The sequence below is a fragment of the Lytechinus variegatus genome, chromosome 2 (genome assembly GCF_018143015.1).
Source record: "Lytechinus variegatus isolate NC3 chromosome 2, Lvar_3.0, whole genome shotgun sequence".
NCBI classification, from domain to species: Eukaryota; Metazoa; Echinodermata; class Echinoidea; order Temnopleuroida; family Toxopneustidae; genus Lytechinus; species Lytechinus variegatus.
The window spans coordinates 83,943,929-83,965,676 of record NC_054741.1 but is presented as its reverse complement, the minus strand read 5'-3'; the positions used below and the strand labels follow the sequence as shown (position 1 = coordinate 83,965,676).

The window sequence follows — 21,748 nt, the reverse complement described above, 5'->3', positions numbered from 1 at the left end:
AACTCAATAAGGAAAAGGTAAACAAAGGTGCACGTGATTTATACAAGGTCGCTCGCTCTTTCTATTGATTTTATCACCGGTATTTTATCGTGTGTATTATAACACAGTACGCGCAAAGATCAAAACTGCAGAGAGAATACTTTGGCGGAGAGCTTGACTCAGCTACAATCATAGGGAAGTGACTGGCGAAGTTTTCATTTAGGCCCGCATTTAAGCTTCCACTTCATCACCGAATTAATACTAGGACCACAACTTGCAGTACACTAAACTTGAGCTAGCAGCAGAATAAGTTAGGAGTAGACCAAAAAGTTATTCAAACAGCACACCCTCGTCTGTCGTATCAGTTTAACTTGTTACATTCATTTGGTTGTTTCGTTTTGGCTTGGACTCAGAAGTTGGAGCTAGCTGATTGTTTTTAGTGGAAGTTTGGCCTGATTTACTCAATGATGTACCAATGGAAATATCCGTAGACCTTCGCCAGAGCATGATTTAATAATTCAGATTTCTTTGTGGTGATTAAAGAGGAAGAAAAGACAAGCAACCATGACTGAGATTTTAGATAATAATAACACTACGGGACCGGGTGGTGATGAGATGACTGTGTTGAAGGTGTATGAGCTCGCCGCAGATGCGGGGAGGGAATGTCAACAGCTAATCGAACAGTTTGGGGAGGAGAGTGCGAGTAATGTCACGCTCAAAATCATTTCAATCTTGGAACATTTGGAACTTCTTGTAAACGAGAAGACAGAACTTGAGAAACAAGTGAGCAGACTGAATGAAAAACTTCTTGTTTGCCAAAATGAATTGTCAAGAAGAACAGAGGAAAATGCTCATTTACAGGCAGTGAGTATATAATGTCCAGTACATTTTTCATGGGACTCTTTCATTTTAGTTGACAGTGTCATTTTATAATTTTTAGTATAATTTTTGAATAATTATAACTGAGCGATTTTGTTTTGGGATAGAAGTATCTATCAGTTTTGTTTAATTTTGCTCCATTGATTCCTTCTTATTTCAAGTATAATATTCTACTGATGATGTGTTGAGAACTTGAAATGGATAATTGCAAAATATCTAATTACATTATACATGTATTTGCAAGTGTGTGAGCTAGACACCAATTGCAGTACTTATAATCATTTTTTTAGTTCTTAATGAATTGTTATTTTGCAATGTCAAATTCTCACTTGATTGGTGGTCTGCTTGCAACAGAAAACATTTGATAATTTTGATTTGATTTCATTAAAATATATCTGTCAATTGTAAATTTGATTTTCAATCACAAATTTATTTCTACCATATCCTCTCTTTAATTAATGGTTAATTCCACCCCAGAAAATGTTGATTTGAATAAATAGAGAAAAATCAAACTAACAAACTGAAAATTTCATCAAAATCAGATGTAAAATAAAGTTATGACATTTCAAAGTCTCACTTATGTATTTTTCACAGATCTGTGAAATGCGCAACTCATTGACATGCAAATGAGACATTCGATGATGTCCCTCACTATTTCTTTTGTTTTTTTACTGTTTGAATTATACAATTTTTTTTTCAGATTTGACAATAAGGACCAAGTTTACTGAATCATAGGCATACTGTATACTATATAGTATTAAAGGAAACCAAAACCCAAGAAGGGAAGCAATCTTATTGGAAAGAGTAAAATGAGAGGAACAATTAAAAAAAAAAATTCATCAAAATCGGTTATGAAATGGGCGATTAAAAAGTCTTGTACTTACTATGTGGATCCTCAAATTGGCAAACGTGCTTCAAAATGGCTGATTTTGTGGACAACTCTCTATTTGTTTTGTACACATATTTTCTGATTTTCCCCTTTATTTTACATATTTCACATTATCTCCTCATGACCTTGACATATATGGTGTGGATTATATTTTCCCATGACATATGTTGTGCTCAGAAGGAGGTAAGATGAAATTTGAAAGATAATGAGGAAAATCTGAAAATTTGTGTATAAAACAAATGGAGAGTTGTCCACAAAATCAGCCATTTTGAAGCACGTTTGCCAATTTGAGGATGCCCATAGAAAGTAAAACAAGAGTTTTCAAAATCCCATGACTTGCTTATTTCATAACCGATTTTGATGAAACTTTTTTTAAATTGTTCTTCTCGTTTTACTCTTTCCAATAAGATTACTTCTCTTCTTGGGTTTTGGTTTCCTTTAAACAATGCTAATTCTGCATGTTCAGGGACAATTTAGTCATTGTTTCACTTGACAATGAGAAGGAAGTTGTTATATGTTATATATTTCATATAATAAAATACAAAAAAAAATAGTGAGTGGGTGACATTCATCAGTCTCCTCATTTGCATACCGACCAGGATATGCATATAAATGTTTTGTGAAATTAAGCGAAACTTTAAAATGTCATAACTTTCTTATTTTGCATCTGATTTTGATGAACTTTTCAGTGTTATGCTTGTTGGATTTTTCTCTTTTTATTCAAATCAACTTTTTGTTTGGGTGGACTTTTCATTTAATGATAGTAATGATAACAATTCAGTTGTTGTATAGTGCATATCATGTTCAACTGTCTGGTGGAACATGGTCATCTATAGCAGCCTGATCAATAAACCTTGGAATAGTTGTGAATCAATCATGTATGGAATCATGTGTGGGGTGTGTTGATATTCTGCTCCAAACTATGTTTCCTCAGGATTTGCAAAAGATGGAGCAGAGGAATCTTGAAGATCTAGAGCAATGGAAGGAATTCCTGAATAAGGCAAGGAGAGAAAACAAGGAACTAAAGAAACAAGTTAATGAGAAGGAAGGCCAAGTCAAACAAGATAAAGGTAGAACACCCTTTATGTATCCTATCATTATCAATCATCATCCTCATTATCATCATCAACATCTACATCGTCAACATCATCATCACCATCATCATAATCACCGTCTACATCGTCACCATAATAATCGTTGTCATTACCATCATCATCACCATGACACCATCATCATAATCACCATCAACATCGTCACCATAATAATCGTCATTACCATCGTCAAAATCATCATCATAATCACCGTCTACATCGTCACCATAATAATCGTTGTCATTACCATCATTATCATCATTATCATCAACATCATAATCAACATCATCATCATCAACATCACCATCATCACCATCATCATCACCATCAACATCGTCACCATAATAATCGTCATTACTAGTATCATCATCATCATCATCATCATTATTATCATCATCATCACCAATTTACTGAGACAAACCAAACATTAAAAAAAGGAAATGTACTGAATGTTGTTGAATATATATTTTAATGGTATTTATGTATTTGGTCTGTAGGTGATAAAATCAAATTAGAAATCTTCATCTGGAACATAATTTATTGACCTGAATCTTTTTACCTAGTTACCTATCAGGAAGTTTGAGTTACATGTACTTGTTGAATTGACAAAGTACTTGGCATCACATCCAATCATATACATTGAATACAGCATTGCCAAGGCTCATATCTCTCTTTACATGATTCAACCAAAATTACTTTACACTGTAAGGTGAAGGTGCATTCATATCATTTAAATGTATTTGGGTTCGGGGAGGATAAAAGATATGGTTTCAGACAGTTTCACAGAATTTATTAAGATTTAGTTTGGTCATGGTATTTGAATAGATTTATTGGTTTGATAAAATATTGGGAAACATTAAAAACAAATTTGATTCTTAAAATGATGTGACCAATAACCAGCATAATTTTTAGTAAGGCTTAATTATTTACTTTAAAGCAATATCATTGATAGTTGGAAGATTCAATTTTCATTATCCAACAACTGTAGAATTTTTTTTTAGTTTCATAGAAAGAAATTTGGCAAAAACATATGTAGTTCTAATTAATTCATTTTAGACATATGTCATGCTTAATTTGATTGAGTAGGTCACGCTTTATTTGATTGAGTAGGTCAGACTTACTGCACAAATAATAACATGTATCTGTTATCAGAGGGAAATCCTGTGAATAGGAAATAAACACATCCTAGTGATGCACATATTGACTCCAAGAGTTGGTATCAATGCATGACGTATAATACTGTTGTTATTACTCTGTTAAAATATGTTTCTTCCTCCACCCCCTCTTACTCTCTCTCTCTCTCTATCTATTTCCCCTTCTCCACCCCCTCATGTCTTTCTCCCATCTCTATATTTTCCTCTCAATGTGAGTATTGTGTTTCTGTATGAAATGTAAGTTTATTAAGATTAAATCTTACTGTCAATTGATGCATGTTTTAAAATTACATTTCCCCCGTCATTAGTGTAACAATAACCAGGAAACAAACCTTTTCTGTAGATCAAGAACTAAATAAAGTTTTTCTTACCACAACCTCACCTTCCATTGATCAGTAGTACATCCTAGCTTGAGTTGAAGATACTATCCTTTCCTATGCTGTGTTTCTTTTTTTTGAGTGTGTATTCAATTTTTTTATACGAGATCTTGCTTAATACAAGATAGTAATTTTCCAGGGGCAGCGGGAGCCCCCCCCCCACTTTTTTTCCAAAACCATGTACAAAAACGTAAAAATGACCATATGATTGTGATTTTTTGCATGGTCGACCCCCCCCCCACTTTGAAAACTGTTCCGCAGCCCCTGTTTTTCTACATATTAATTTATCACAATTTCATTTTGCATATTTGTAATTCATTGTTAATTATTTTTTTTCTAAATTATCTATAATACTTTTTTCTAGTGATGGAGCAAGAGACATTTAAGGTGTTGTTAAAGTTAAAAGAGACGGTGGATAACCAACGAGATACAATACGAGCACAAGATAATGAGCTCAGATCAAGGAATCAGGATGTTGAAGCAGTAAGTTTTTTTTTATTGATTTATTATCTGAATTCAAGTAATGGAGCATTTAAACCAGCTGACAGTATGTCATGGGAATTAATGTAATGGATTTTGTTTGGTCTGGTAATACCATGGTCACATTTGCTACGGCCGCCGTAGATTCTAAAATTTCTACGGCGAGTAGCAATTCTACGGTCGCCTCAGAATTTCCACGGCCACTTACTCTAGCGGTCACATATGCTACGGTCGCCGCACGGCGTATTTTTTAATTTATGGAGAAAAGAAATCTGCGGCTGACGTAGCCCTTGAAATCATGACGTACGGTCGCCCTAGGGCGACCCTGCGCTGGCCGTAGGTTTTTGACAAATACTACGGCAGACGCAAGGTGGCCGCAAGGCGCCCTCACGGCGGCCGCAGGGGGACTATACAGTGAGAAATACCATCATGATATTTTACATTAGACATTTCATTTCAGAAAGTTTTCAAAGTGTCGCACCATGCCCATGCGCGTATTCTGGGCGGGAGGGAGTTTGGGTTCGGGGCCTGGGCCTCGGGTAGGCGAAAAGGGGGCGCCATAAAGAGGGAGGAAAGAAAGGGAAAGAAAAGGGAGATAAAAAGGAGGGGGAAATAAGAGAAAGAGAAAAGGGAGAAAAGAAAGAGAGAAGGAAACAAGAAGGGAAAAGGAGAGAAGAGAAAAAGGGAAAGGGGGAGGAGTAATAAAAGTGCTGGGGCGCCAAATTGATGTTCGACTTAGGAAGGGGGTCGCCAAATTAATGTTTGATACTGATCTGAATATTATATGTTCGACCTAGGAAGGGAGGGGGGGGGGGGCAATTCGACCTTTGTAGTGATTCGCGCTCGCATCGAATGATTAGTTAGATGACATCATGTTAATGATTACCTAAATTCCTTAGAATGTCTAGTTTTGGAACGGAATATAATCGAATAATTTTTAAGTGCCCATCCTGATCATGATTACCAATAATGCTTAGAATTTCCAAACTTTGGGTCATTTTGGAATATAGACAATCATCAGCTCGCCCTGACAGATAGATAGATACCCATCCTGCTCATGCTTACAAAACTTCTCAGAATATTCTATTTTCAGGTCTATACACAAGCTATCAAAAATCGCGTTCGCATTATTTATTTGGACTTATGAAATAAATCTCCCTATAACCATGTTAACTTGTTTGTATGAATAAAGTTAAGATGTTAATAAACACGTTAGTCTTAAGTAAGAACTACACCCTAGGAAACAACAACAAAAATCAGCATTTAACTCACCATGATATTTTACCCAAGTTAGCCGCTAGTGAAAGGGCAATATCTGTGCTTCCTGGTCACATTTGTTTTTTTAAGTGGTATTACAGTATATCATATTCATGGATAGTTTGCTTTTTATTAAGTCATAATTAAAAAAGTTGTCTGCAGTTGTCCTTTTCATGTGATTATGAAATAAGATAATTCAACATGCATTTAAGGCACCTGTTTGCCTGACGAGGAGGGGTCACCATTTTTTTCCGAAAAGTACACATGCATATGGGCCAAAATTATAGGGCGGGCCCCCGAGGTGCAAAATTCTGAATACGCGCCTGGTGGCTTCCGAGCAGATAACACAATAGGAGAAGGGGAAAGGAGGAAAGAAAAACACGAGGGCAGCCGCACGGCCACCGTACGCTCAACGTACGGCCGCCGTAGACCGTTCTACGCCATGCCTACGGCTAGTCTAATTTCTACGGCGAGCGTAGAAAAGAAAAAATGTTATAACTCCGAGTTAAAATTCTACGGCCACCCCTACGGCCTGTAAAAAGTAGGAATCCGCCGTACGTCGACCCTGCGGCCACCGAAAATTTACTGCGGCCGCCGCAGAAATCTCTCGAATTCATGTATCTACGGCCGCCGTACGGCCGCCGTAGAGCATATGTGACCAAGGTATTAGAGATAAGAGAAATAGAAACTAATGAATAAGAAGGTTGAATGGATGAGGTACTTTTTGAAATACGAAGTTGTCCAATTTATTCCAGAAAAGATTTTTTTAAATGTACAGTTACGAGAACATAGCTGATGACAGACTCTTCTTGTATATATTCTGAAAATAAACATGCAGCATCTGACAATTTTCATTGTGACCATGACTTCAGTATTCATGCCTTGACAATATACTTTATTACTTATTGTTTGTTCTTTATATTGGAGCAGCATTCATACAGTATCATTCTGTAAATAACCAATGAGAGATGAGATTCCAACATGCTGACAAGCTATTAGCTCCCTATAGAGTGGGTTAGAGTGGTATACCGTCTGGTTTACCTATGTTTTGATTAATGCTGTTATTGATTCTGACATTACACCTCTCTACTCTACCTCTCCATGCATATACTTAAATGTCAAAGGTCAATTCAGGCATTGTATGAGAGTTTCATAGAGATATAAAACAGACACAATGAAATGCATATTACTATAAGCAATACAAGCAGGATCTTCAACTGTAGTCAAATTATTTATGCTGTCAGATGTTTGTGGTTTGGAGTACCACAGAATAATAAGAACAGGTTTTTCATTGCTTTGTACAAATTGACGTTATTTGTGGTTTTGTGGTGAGATTGAATATGGGAATACAGAATAATTGAGACAATTTGCATTTAATTAGTGCTTATATGTATACACCCTCAAATACCATTGATGCACTTGACAAACTTTGTAAAGTGTAAATATTTACAATATTTTCTCTATTTTTCTGCGATACCGTGACCTTGTTAATTATATTTTCATTTTTTTCATGTGTCTGTGTTTCTTTTATTAAATTGTTTTTATTAATATAACTGTTTTATTCTTCTAGTAGTTATACCTAGCTGTAGGCCTATCATCGGTTTTATAAAATTTTCAGATTTAATCTTAATGATTAAGCTTTAATAGGGTAATTGATCAAAATTATATTGTTTCAATTTTTTAAGGATATTTTCTGGAAAGAAATTAGGATTATGTAGTAATTCCGATGATTTAGGCTGTGGTTTCTTTATGAATAGATTAATGAAGAAAAAAAGAATACTGGAAAACTGAAAAATACATCTATTCAATAAATAAATGAATTAAATATAAAAGAATAAAATCTTCTCCCATATACCCAAGCACAACATGTAGGCCTACATCATGTGGCATACACACACAATTATTATTTGGATTATTTTGTGTGTGGAATGAATAACAATTGCAGCCTTTGCTGGTAAAAACGTCCTTTTCATTAATAGTAGATTATCTATAGAACACACTGTGACCACATGTATATATTCATTAAGCCAATTAATCATTCATTATACCAAGCCACCTGAATTCAGCATTAGTTTCCCATGGTTATTAATACATGTTGACAGCATCATTGATGTGGTTAATTAGAACCTGTATTATACAGTAATGGCAATGAATGACAATTCCAATTCTACCAATTAACCAGTTTTTATCAACCTCAAATATTATTATCGGGTTTCAAACAAAGTTGATCATTTTTATCTTGGCTCCTGTACTACTTCTGCATATCAGTTGACTAAAAATAAATGAAATTTATTTTTATGCATATAATTTTTTCAGAAAATAAATGCATGAATGATTGTTTATATTATGAGGAGAAACAAGATTTGATCCTGGCTTTATGAAAGCTTTGTACTTAATGCATTGAAATTTGACCAGTTGATTTAGGCTTTTCATATTGAAATTTTAATGATTACCAGGAAAATGGGTGGGCAGTTTGAAGTGTCAAATGCAATGAAATCAATAACCAGGGAGTAATGTCGATCAGGAAATGACTGATTGATTGATGTCAAAATAGAGACAACTTCACACCATTTTTAGGGAAATGAAAGGAAGCTATTTGGAGTAGATTAGATCAGCTTGGAAATGAATTGCTAAAAACCTTGCTTAGTGCAGGAAGGAGATGCATTGTTTGGAGAAGATAACCTGAATCATTGATACATCAGAATTCATCCCCTGCAGTTACCCATCAAGTCCATATCCAGATCCTCCTTATTTATTTATTTATTATTTGCTTTTGCAAGAAAATGTTCCCTTTGAAGGGATTCTAAAAATATTTTGTCATGTTTTGCTCTGGCCCCCATGGTAATCCTGGACTTTCCTTTGCCTATAGATGGTTTGTTTGCCTATTTCCTAATGACAGAGTACTAGTAATCTAGATTAATGAATAGTAGCAGTAGTACTTGTCGTAATAGCAGCAGTGGTAGTTGTGGTAGTAGTAGAAGTAGTAGTAGTAGTAGTAGTAGTAGTAGTAGTAGTAGTAGTAGTAGTAGTAGCAGTAGTACATGTAGCAGTAGTGGCAGTAGTAGCAGCAGTGGTAGCAGTGGTAGTAGTAGTGGTGGTGGTGGTGGTAGAAGTAGTAGTAGTGGTACATGTAGCAGTAGTGGCAGTAGAAGCAGCAGGGGTAACAGTGGTAGTAGTAGTGGTGGTGGTGGTAGTAGTAGTAGTAGTAGTAGTAGTAGTAGTAGTAGTAGTAGTAGTAGTAGTAGTAGTAATAGTAGTAGTACATGTAGCAGTAGTGGCAGTAGTAACAGCAGTTGTGACAGTGGTAGTAGTAGTAGTGGTGGTGGTGGTGGTGGTGGTGGTGGTGGTGGTGGTAGTAGTAGTAGTAGTAGTACATGTAGTAGTGCATGTAGTAGTAGCAGCATGTAGTGGGCTAATTGATTTCATTCTTGCACTGTTGATTCAATTAGAGACTAATTGACCCATGGTCATCTTGGTCTTAATGACCATCCCATACAGGGAGTGTGTCTATCTATGAACTCCATTCATACCGTGTTTACACATTGACTCGGCTCAGGGGTTGAACACGAGAGCCGTGCTCAACACGGCAATTTTATGCTGTGTAAACGCGATCAGAGTGATCCGCGAGCCGTGTCGAACACGGCTTTATCGATCCTACAAAATCGAAGGTTTCAACCCACGACCCGAGTCAGACTCGGCAATTTTTTCGTGTGTAAACAGAAAGCCGTGTCGAACTCTCTTGACCTAGGTCACTGCGCGCGCTTTCACTTTTGGCATTGTTGTTGTTCGCACGGACAAGATTTGATTCCGGCGGTGAATTTCCCGCCTTTAATTTGCGACGTCATAATTCTTCTTCCGTTCGAGATCCGCGAGCCGTGTTGAACTCGCCTTTTCATATGTATTTATGAACGCGATCTCTGATCCCTTCTTCGCAGTCTTCAACCCGGCTCGCGGATTCAACACGCGAGCCGAGTCAATGTGTAAACACGGTATCAGAGACTCTGGAGTATCACATATTTAACCTGTTGGAGACCCAGTCAACATGCAGAACATAAAACCATGTGAGGGAACAAGTACCAAATTTGGTATTCACGATGGAGTACTGTATTCAGTCTTTTTTTCCCACATCCGTAATTAAGCAAAATATTTTTATTTAAACCGGGGGGGGGCCACTTACATTGACGAGTGGATACCATGCGCAACCAAAAAACACGTAAAGAGGATGTCTTTTTCAAGATAAGGCATGTTACATACGTAACGTGATAAGGGTGTCAAAAACACAAAAATAATGAAAAATATTTCGTTAGGAAAGCTACGTGTTTAGGGTCAAATTTGGATGATAAAACAAAATTAAAATGTTTTATAAAGGATGTCCTTTTTGCCACAACACTATGTGTTTAGAGTCCGATTTGCGCGACATGTGGAAGATAGGGCCTACTGAACCAAATGATGTGTAAAAGTAAAACAGACGACCGACGGACCCATGATATATCGCTGTACTTGTTTGGGGGTTCATTTCAGGGAATACTTGTCAAGGGTATCGTTTTGTTTCCAATACTTGTTAAGGGAAGGGTTTCACAAGTCAATACTTGTTAAGGGGTGCATTTTCAGAATATGGAAAATATGTGTTAAGGGTGCTTTTCGAGACCCCATAGTCGCGCATGGTATCCACTCGTCAATGGAAGTGACCCCCCCCCCCCGGAAAAACCACAAAGAAGAAAACAGCCAATTTCGAATAGGAAAACTAAGTATAACTTAACAAAAAATATAATTTTTCCAAAACCACATATTAATGCTGTGAAATGCTGACATAATTTGCCAATAAAATTGTCTTGTCCTAATATGAGCATTGTATGACATTCAATCTCTGTAGGCCATTTAGGTTAGGGCCTATTTCTCTGTATACTGTTGCAGATCTAGGAATCCTATCCCCTCCCCATAAAACTTAAAATATGATTGAAAAATGAAGACATCGGATCAGAAATTAGTTTTATTGGGGGAAGGAGTGTAGTAGTGTTGACCCTTTATAGTCACAATTTTTTGGAAGAAAGAGTATTTTGTGTTTTGTTGACTGCCCTGCTGAACAATCCTTGATCCGCTGCTATCTTGCTACTTGCCATGAAGTGAAATTCATAGATGTGTATACCAATCTGTGTTGTATAGGATTGATGTGGAATGAGATATACATGTGTGTCATTAAACCCTAATCAAATTGTTTATAAAGGTCATTGGTTGGGTATCAGGTAAGATCTTAAAGATAGTGATCAACAAGTACATCTTCTATCTTCCTTTAAACAATTAAGATTGGTAAAAAATTAATTATCAGACCCCTCTTCTGTCAACCCCCCCAAAAGAAAACCCAGTATTTATTCACAATTTGATAATTGCTGATGAGTGGGTACACTTTGAAATATCACTAAGTTTAAGCACTTTGAAATGTGCCATAAATACTTCACAGATTTTGTTTTTGTATAGAATATGAAAATTTGGAAATATGCCCAGACTTTCAATTTGCATGTTTGAAATTTAGCCAGGTTTACTAGAGGAATTTAGAAGTTAAACTTTGTACCGTACAAGTTTGATAAACTACAGTACATATGTTTTGGACTTTAAACTATGTTCCAGCAAACTCCACAACAATGATATTTTGCAGTGTCTTTGAAAGACCACAGTGCAGCTTAATTTATGACTTGTGTAGAGTTGTCTTTTCATGATTTATTACTGATTTAAGACTTATTTTTAACCTGATATTCAATGGGAAAAAATAAAATATGTCAGGTTGTCTTATACCTGAGTCCCCCCCCCCTCCCGATCAATATCCTTCTTTTATTTCTTTTATCCGGAAGATAAACTTGAGATCAATTCCTCAGTGTAAAAATTCATTTTCTCATATTTTCATTTTGAAAATATCACAATACTCAGTTTTCAATATACCTGATATTGAATATTTATTCTCTGCAGTGTAAATGCACCTCCGAAGGGGGTTTTATACTGGTTAGTCTGTCATGGCTTAGAACTAATACAAGTGAAACATGCTCCCAGACAAATCGTCGCACGCACCACGAACCGTCTTCTCTGCGCACTTCGATGCGAAAGTTAGTTTTGCAGAGAACGCATTAAAAAAAAAGTTTTTTAAAACCAGCAATAAGTGCACCTACAAGGAGAGCAAATTATTTACTGGTGTCTTTGTTCAATACTTCAGGATCCAAAGTTTCATCTCGTATCTTTACATTTTGTTCAAGTTAATTATTTACGCCACAGTGGGCATCGTAACAGAGAGGATGGTTCGTGGTGAAATCGCGAGGTGCGATAGCGCACTGTATCTGCGCAGAGAGGACGGTTCGTGGTGCATGCGACGAAATATCTTTCAGTTTCATGTTTAAAGTACTATGGTTTAGTTTATTCCAGGGGCATGGAGGTTTTGTTATCTTAATTGTTTCTGTTTTCATGATTTTTATTTTGCTTTCTGGTTTTGCTCTTCATTTTTATGATGTCGACTGTCACTAAATTTTTAAGATAAGTGTACAAAGTGTTTTAGAATGAAAATAAAAACATTACAGAGGGGTGGCAAGTAATGTCCTAAAATGTAAAATCCTTATTTTCACAAAGAATCAATGGAAGACTTAAACAAATTATGGCCACTACTTTTAAGTAGAAATTGGATGACAATGCAATATAATTGAAATTGATATTGCTCTACCAGAGTTAGACAAGCTTTAATTTCCTGTAGGCCTATTAAATTAATATCCTATACAATAAAAAAAACCTACCAGGACCTTTTAGAGAGTAAAAGCTGAGGGACTCAACTTTATTGCTCTTTAAATGTGCTCCTGCTAAAATATGATAGAAAGGGTAGCTTTTTGTAGTTTACCATACTGCATATCACTCTTTGGATGTTCAACACACCAAAAATTACTTTTAAAAGTCTTTGTGTTTTTAAAAAGGAATGAGACAAAGTGCATGAATAAGGATGTCTTATATCAATCCTTGGTATATTGTTGCATATGCTCTTTTCACTGTTGCAGTAATAAGTTGAGATTTTTCTTGGGAAAAAAAACTCCAAGATATTATTATGATTTTATTGGTTTACCTTCTTCCCTTCTATTCTTTTTCTCTTTTCTATCTCTTTATACCCTTAATTCCCCCAATGATTTTCCCTTCATTTTCTCCCCTATCCCCTTTTCCCCTCTCTCTCCCTCCTCCCCCTCTCTTTTTTCCTCATCCCCACAGTTGCAGCAACAGGTTGATAGACTTGCCAAAGTAAATAGCAACTTGAGACGGAAACAGGAGCTAGTTGAGAGTCACTCAAGGAACTTGATCCGTCAGAAGTCCACCCTACAGGTCGATGTGATGAGACTTAATAAGAACCTGATAGAACAGAAGACTATGGCAGATACTGATGATATTGATGGCACTATGAAGGATACTCCTCAGGCAAGTGGTTCTATATTCTACAGGCATGTCAAGGAGAAAGTATCCTTACATTCTAAAATCACAACAGGTTTGATAGAAAACCTTCCATATTCCCTAAAAAATTGATACACTAAACAAATTCAAAAACGCTCTCTAGACTTACTTTAAAAAACACACCTAAATCTAAGAAAGTGAACTTTCATTAATACCTCTTTTCTTTTTATTCTGAAATGGATATAGACATAATTACATTATGTGATATGGCTATAGTATACTGACTATTATCATTAATAATAATGATAATAACAAAAATAAGGAATATTAAAAAAATAATGATAAAATAATGATAGGTATATTATCATTGTAATTACAGAACTTGACGAAAGCGTATAATTGCAAGAGGTTTATTCCATTGCTTTCTTGGATTTGAAGTCAAAGTATCTTCCTTTAAACCAATTATATTATTAGAATTCAATGGTTTCAGCCAGTTTATTCTCAATCTCAATCTTATATTTTTAAAGAATCTTCTTTCAGAAATCTGAATATTTATAGGCCTACAATATGAATGTTAACAGAGACAAAATCATGAACTCAATTAAAGATGTTAAATACATAATAATTAATCACATTCATAAACTCTTTATTTCCTTTACAGGTAGACAATAAAGACGGAGAGAATAAGGTGTGTTTTGATCCTCGGGATCCTGATCGACCTCGTTTCACTTTGAATGAACTCAAGAAGGTTCTTATAGAGAGAGATGAGATGCATCTTAAAGTAGTAGCTTTAGAAGAAGAACTGGAAAGTTACAAGTGAGATTCATTTTTCATTCATTTTGATAAACCTAATTAAACTATTGAAGTTGAAATGATGATTATGCCATCTGTTCCAGTGAACCTCTTCAAATCGCAATGATAGATCTTTTTAATAATTATTATTTTTTAAATATATTTGTCACACCCAGTCCAGGTGAGATAATTATTGATGGGTACACTGGAGGAATTAATTAAATGCTAAAGCTGGAGTAATAATATGCAGTGCGTAGAAACGATGTATCAACCGCTATCTAAATGTTGCATATCATTATTTGGTATTACCATTTTTGGTGGGAGTTTCTGTAAAACAGCCTTCTTATATTTCGCTCTAAAATGCATTTCATTTACTTACCTAGTTTTAGCATCTTAGTACACAATTGAGACGTAGCATTTGCAAGGAACTTTGGCATAGAAACATGCTTGATATCCACATTCCAAATTGCTATTTCTTCATTGCAATTCCGCTTTTAGATTTTAAGTAGAGTCTGTAATTCAGATGTCGTCAATCTAAATGCGCCATTAGAATAATACTGAAAAGGCTAGTTACAAAGTTGATTCCACTACTTTGTTCTGATTGAGTAGTTGTATTGCGGAGGAAAAGAGACTTTTTTCAGTCTTTTGAGACTATATTCAGAACATTTTTTTTGTTTCTCTTTTGTTTGGTTGTGTGCGTCTTAATGTTTTTTACAGATCTGAAGAAGACCAGACAGGATCCATGGCAAATACTCCCTCATCGTGTCATCAAGAAGAAAACTCTGGCAAAAACAAGCCATCAGGAATCAGAAAATTGTACGTATATTCCTTCTTTATTTTATGAGTACATATAATTAGATTGGGCTTGAACCATGAGTATAGACCTACTCTCTCTTTTGATGATTTTTTTGTATATGAAAACATGAGAAGTCAGTTGGATCGCTTTGAATCATCGTGTAATTTTGATGATACAGCCATAGACAGTAACATGATTTAGGTAAAAGAAGATGTCAGGAATAACCATGATATGTTGATTTGCTGATTATTTGTGCACTGTATGAATGAAATAAGAGAACACAGTATCATTTATTTTCAAAGCACTTCAAAATGCACAGAGATACCGCACAAAATTGATTAATGTCTCTGAAAGCCATTGGAATTATCTGTGAGTTCAGTTCACATTAATAAGAACTCTGACATGCCAGTTGTATTGAATGGGATAATTATACTAACAGAAAACAAATGTAAATATAAAAGTTCCTTTGCAATTGGTAACATGCTGAATCCAACTAATATATGAAAGATATAAAGACCAGCAATATGAAAGAAATGAAAATTTAATGAAATTCTGCAGTAATAAAAGAGAAGAATACTTGGAAAGCATACACTTAAGGATTGGCAGATCAAGGATTTCTGGGGGGGGGGCATTTTTGTTCTGAAAATTTTGAAAAGCCCCTTCTCCCCTCCCCCTCCAAAAAAGGACAAAATGTCTTCACTCCCATATAAAGGTGATTTATGTCACACAAAAAATTGACAAGCAATAAAGAAAAAAGTCTTCACTTGCATGTGCCCAACATTTACCACAAAATATTAATTATGGCTCTCAAAAGGGTGGAGGGCACAGGCCAGATATGCCCCCCCCCCCCTATCCCGCTCTCTCATTTACCCCTTTTCTGTTCCCCTTCTTTTCCCTTTCACCTTTCCTTTTCCATCCCTGACCCCCTTCCCTCGTCTTCCCCTTGCCCCATCCTGGAGATCAACATCATTTCATTATTTACACCACTCTGTGTGATGATAATTTGAAGAATATCAAAAAGAGATCATAGGATATAGGCTTAATTTATGTTTCAAGCTTGTAGAACTTAACAAAAAAAACTTTCACTTTGTTGTTTAGAATTTTATTATAGAGCATACTTGATGGAATTTCAACTTCATGACTCAAGAGAAACTATTGGTATGACAGATATTTTTAGATATGATTGTTTGGAATGTAGTATTTATCAGTATTGTACTTGCACGTACACAATTGTGTAACATAACAATTTTCTTTTTTATGAACAGATTTGCTGAAGCCATTATGTACATCAATCACAAAGATAAACTGATTCTTGGCAAAAAATAAATCTATTCCTCAGTGTAAGGGTAAAAAAAAAATGAATTTAAGATTTGTTTCCATTGCTCTAACCAGACAGCTGCATGTATAATTCATAGTGCATTAAAAACTAACAGTTTCACTAGTTGCAAGCAGGGATTTAAGAACTTTAGATGATGTCCAATCTTTGCAAAAAGATTTAATGATTACTGCTAATCACATACTTACAAAAAAAGATCCCAGAGGGGTCAATGATGATATGATTAATATTTAGGAACAGACCAAATTGCACTCTGAACCCTTGAAGCCAATAGAACTTATCATGCATGCATCAGATCATATGCAAATTGATTGCTCACTAATGGCCAATAGGTGGCGCTGTAAATTATGAATCCATAATTTTTTGTTGCTGCATTGATGCAGGCTAGACGTGGCTTAGTTCTTTGATTCTCGATGAAAAAGCTCATGTTTATCTTCTGCAAGATGTACTTGCTACCTTTCTTTATTATTTAGTGCTATTATGTTTTTTTTTTAAATTTCAGTTAGTTGATTTGTGTTTGATTTGGGAATGAGATTGCCATTATAATCTAATAGAGCTAGCTTGAAACGTGCTGTACTTTAAGATGTTTAATCTCTTAAATATGATTTGATTTTTATTTTACTCATTTTCATTGAATTTTTCACAAGTACTCGATAAGCTATCTTAGTTGACATGTTAAAAAACTTTTGCAACATTACGTTCTGAATATCTGTAACTATCAGAAGGCTGCAACTTTTTCAAAGATATTCAATACATAATATTCATTTCTTAATATTTTTATTTTATGCATTTACGAAAACAACGGTGATTAGCCTTTAAAATGTGATCTAATGAAATGATTCTTTATTCTATTGTCATCATGTATGTATGCTTTAACTTAAATAACTATTATAATTTGGAAAGGAACATTCCTGATCTTGTAATTCTATTGAATATCACAAAGAGTGTCTGGCACTAAGGCTACCAATCTCATGATGTTCGTAATAGAATTATGTTTTTAACAATGTACACACCATAACAACAGCATAGACAGGATTTATTCGTTTCATGGTGTTTTGTTTATAGTGGGTTTCCCACTTTCTCTCATTTGCATTCATTAGTCACAGTTCTCACATTATAGTGTTTGATTTACATCATTGTCAGTAGTTTTACTTTCAGTCACATGATGAGTTTGTATTATTTAAATTAAATCATAAACTAAACTAGGTTTTCTATGTTAATTCAATAACAGTATGTGGTGTCAATTGACAATAACAAAAAAATGAAATCAATTCTACATGTCTTTTGAATGTAGCAATGATAAAAATTATTAAGTGAAAGCAGTATAGGTCTGTTACTGGCTTTTTTCCATGATTATCTGCTTAGAATTTGAAAGAATAATTATAAATACTGCCCTATTTCGACAACAGGGAGTAAGTGAGGTATTTACTGAAATTGTGTTTATAATGTGCTTGCATTTTACAAATTGATTTTTTCTTTTATCTCACAATCTTATAAGGAATCACTGATACTGTTATGAGATAATCCTGGTTAAACATTGTGCTAATATTGATGCTCATGAAGATCATAAACACATTTCCGTCTTTAAGAGAATATTATGCTTTTGGTGCTAGTATACATGCTTCATTTTGTCAAACTAGGGCAGAATAGCTGCAGGAGTTAAGTAAATACTTAAGTGGGTTTAAGGTCCAATGTGCAAATAAAAAATAATGAATTGGGAATCTGTTCACGGAAAGAACAACAATGGGCTGTTTTCATATACTGAAGAAGAAAAAGTGCTAATTTCTGTCTGTTTCACTTTTAAAATAGTTTTGCAGAGATTTGAATATTTTGTTTCTATTAAAGCAGGTGATATATTTAACCATTTGACTGGTGAACATACTGATAAATTTAATCTGTCAAATCATGTTATAATAACTTAATATTTCTGTTTTAAAGGAATTTAACTTTAGATTTAGCTTATAAACACAGCACAGTCTGTGATTACGTGACAAACATATTGTAGGTTCCAGTGCTTGTTCATGATTCATGGTTTTCTTTCCATGTGGTTTGGTTTTCCCCACAGATGTTATTCCTGTCTGAGCATGATTGATATAAATGTTTGCAAGAGATAACTAATTGATATGATGCATGTAGGAATGTGATAACCCTATGATTAAATTTAAGGAATCATTAATTATTTATTTGTTTTTATTATTGCTAGAATTATTTAATACGAGTACTATTTTGTTATTTGGATTTGGTTATCATGCTTGAACTATTGAACAATAAAATGAAATGAGTTTTAGGTCTTGCTAGTAGTCACAAAGGCACAGTTTAATAATGATTGGGATAAATTATTATTGTCAAGAATGTTATACAATTATATGGTTGTAGAATATTCTTGATAATGATACTAGTAGTGTTGATAGACTGATGTATATTGAGACTATTGCTATTACAATATTCACATGTTCAGAGAGAACTTTTTGAAAGTGAAACAATCATTAATGGGGCACTCGAATCAATCATATTTATATTTGACATCATCCTTCTCTGAAGCTATCTAGTTTTTATTTCCTTGTACTTGCTTGTATTCTGAAGAATGAATTGTTTGGCAATACACTGGAAGATATTAGCTTGATTACCGATGTACAAACGATGCTTACACCTCAGAGGCGTGTATACACATATTAAGTTCCTTCATTGACTTTTCATCTTTAAGACACACAGTGGGGTTACCATGATATATTGATTGCCAGGGGGAGGCAACCTTCAACTTAAGGCGACATTTTTTTTCTCATTTTAGTAATTATTACTGTACATGGCCCAGACCTTATTTTTGATCTTTCATTTTCTCCCTCCATATGGTAGAGCTACAATCCCCCCTTCTTTGGTATCACCCCTGTGTGTATTATCAAGTAAATAGTTATGCAGTGATATGAAGCAGCATAGGGGTTCATTTATAGCCATTTTGTAGCCTTTTTGAAGATGGCTACATAAAACAAAACTTCAGAGTAATGAGCATGTACCACATTTTCCTCTTATATTTTTTTCTCATTTTTTTCTTTATCAGCTTTGCGAATCTATTCAGAGGGAAAGACAAGACAGACGTGGAGGAGGAATTGAAAAAATGGGAAATACTAGACCTTGAAGAGGATGATTTGATTGCATCCAGCCAAGATCCTCTTAGTCAATCTGTCCAATTAGAAAGCAGTATTACACCAGGAGATAGCCAAGCTGAGAGACCGAGAAGACATTCAGATATCACTCCAAGTCGTAATAATAATAATAATGATGCAACGTCAGGCAAGAAAAATGATAGTTGGTTCTTTGGATCTAAATCACGATCTTCCAGCACCACAAGAGAGATGCTAGTGATGACATCACCATGGAAACCTAAAGCTTCTTCATCACCTAGATCGTCATCACCAAGTGATCTTCCATTACCAAGGGAAACCCCTCCACCTGTCAAACCCAGTCGAGATGATGATCATGATGAAGATCTTACAAACTCATATTCTATTGACGCTGATTTAATTCCCATGCAAGCAATGATGTTCAATATCTAAGTACTGCTGTGTTACTACCCACAGAATGAAGGTCACATGTACTCAAAGTTGGTTTATTCTAACTCAATAGAGAAAGTTTTAGCATACCTTTGATACATCTATTCTCTTTTTTACAAACACACTAACGTTTTATTTGTCATAAGTGTTAACTGTTATGTCTATATTTGTCTTTTCTGCATAGTGAAATATAGGCAATATCAATAGTGATCATGGTGTAGTGGTTCTGACTCTTTTCTTTCAATTACAGTGTTGATGGTATGAATCCTACACAAGGTGTTCATATCCTTCAGCAAGAAATCAGTCCACAATGTGCTGCTCTCAACCCAGGTGATTAATTGTTATCTGACAGTAGGGTATCCTTAATATGCTCCTTTTAACGCAGCTACAGCTGGGGTAATGATATAACATTCTGTATTAAGCACAGTAGACTAGTTCTTTATCATCATATACATTGAAACAAAACCTATATGTTCATATTCCATGTAACCAGCATAATGAACTAAGTACAGAATATTGTTTCAAAGAATGTGACATAGTTTCCAGTTCACAAAACCAGGATTATTGCCAATCAAGAATTGTGTATATGAGACCCACTGAGGTCATTCCATTTGTTTTCTGTTCATCACTTGATAATGGGTTTAAATTACAAAAAATTACAAGGATGAATTTCTTAAGAATAACTCATATATCATTCATCAAAATAAATATTAATGTTTGGCATATTATCTTCTATTATAGATTTGTCTTTAGCTGAAATATTTCCATTATCTTATTGCAATAAAGTTAAGGCTTGTTTTTTGTTGTACGTATTTGTCCGTTTTCAGATTTACTGTTGTGAAGAACTGTTGTTGTTTTTTTAACCTTTTTTTAAGTGCCTTTTACCATTTTAAGAATGAAAGGAGCAATAATTTCACCAAACTGTCATATGTTAAAGAGGCTATTATGATAAATATTTTTTATTTGACAAGCCTGCTATTAGATGGTTTAAATGATTGAACATGGTAGAAAATTGTTTTTCTGAAATATTACATTTTGTTTGACTTAATGTTAATACCATGACTCTCAGCAAAAAGCTATATTATTTTTTTAGTTCAGAAATATATGGGAAAGTGTATGTATCATTGTTATATACCCAGGTAGGACATCTCATTCATATTACACATTTATAGGATATTTTTCAATCATTTTCCATTGATATTCTACAATATGCCCTTTACATGGAAAACAGAGTTATTGAAAAGTTTAGATGGCAAATTGTATTTTGTCAGATAGTCTGTCCGTCCATCCTATCTTTCTTATGGATGACAAAATGAAAGGTCACAGATATCATTGTAAGATACGAATTGATTTTAAGTCAATCATTTATCAGATAGATATTGATCAACTTCAACCAAACCTCTTATACTGACAGAGAGGTAACAATTTTTTCATTGGATTTTATATCAGTCTATTGGTTATTATAACAAGAATAGAGGTCATTTAGATATAGATTGTTCTTGTTTTGCACTTTATTCAGAATATTATGAAATGTATTGTATGAAAAAAATCCCTTATTTCATTTATCCAAGGTGTTTTTCATCTACTTAATGTCGATTTCCTGGGTTGATAGTCTAGTGAGCAAACGACTGAAGGGTTCCAAATGAGTGTTACATGAATTTAAAAAAGGAATATGTTTTCAACAAATTAGACACACTTTTTCCTTGTACCATAAACAGTATATATCAACCAAAGAGTAGAATAGCATTACAAATTATCAAATT

At 34.6% G+C, this 21,748-nt stretch overlaps 1 protein-coding gene across 1 annotated transcript; it reads left to right on the top strand.

Moving 5' to 3' along the window:
• Positions 1–35: 35 nt before the first annotated feature.
• On the top strand, positions 36–21,509 carry LOC121409316 (RILP-like protein 1). Its single transcript, XM_041601245.1, has 7 exons — positions 36–843; positions 2,682–2,817; positions 4,734–4,852; positions 13,337–13,540; positions 14,175–14,329; positions 15,023–15,121; positions 19,493–21,509. Exons 1-7 carry the CDS (start codon positions 544–546, stop codon positions 19,986–19,988), a joined length of 1,509 nt encoding a protein of 502 aa, XP_041457179.1. The 5' UTR covers positions 36–543; the 3' UTR covers positions 19,989–21,509.
• Positions 21,510–21,748: the final 239 nt, after the last annotated feature.

Excerpts from the sequence above, each read along its gene's own strand:
- LOC121409316 (XM_041601245.1), top strand. The coding sequence starts at position 544 with ATGACTGAGATTTTAGATAATAATAACACTACGGGACCGGGTGGTGAT. Across the intron at positions 2,818-4,733 it reads CCAAGTCAAACAAGATAAAG|TGATGGAGCAAGAGACATTT; the intron begins GTAGAACACCCT and ends ACTTTTTTCTAG. Across the intron at positions 15,122-19,492 it reads CCATCAGGAATCAGAAAATT|CTTTGCGAATCTATTCAGAG; the intron begins GTACGTATATTC and ends TTTCTTTATCAG.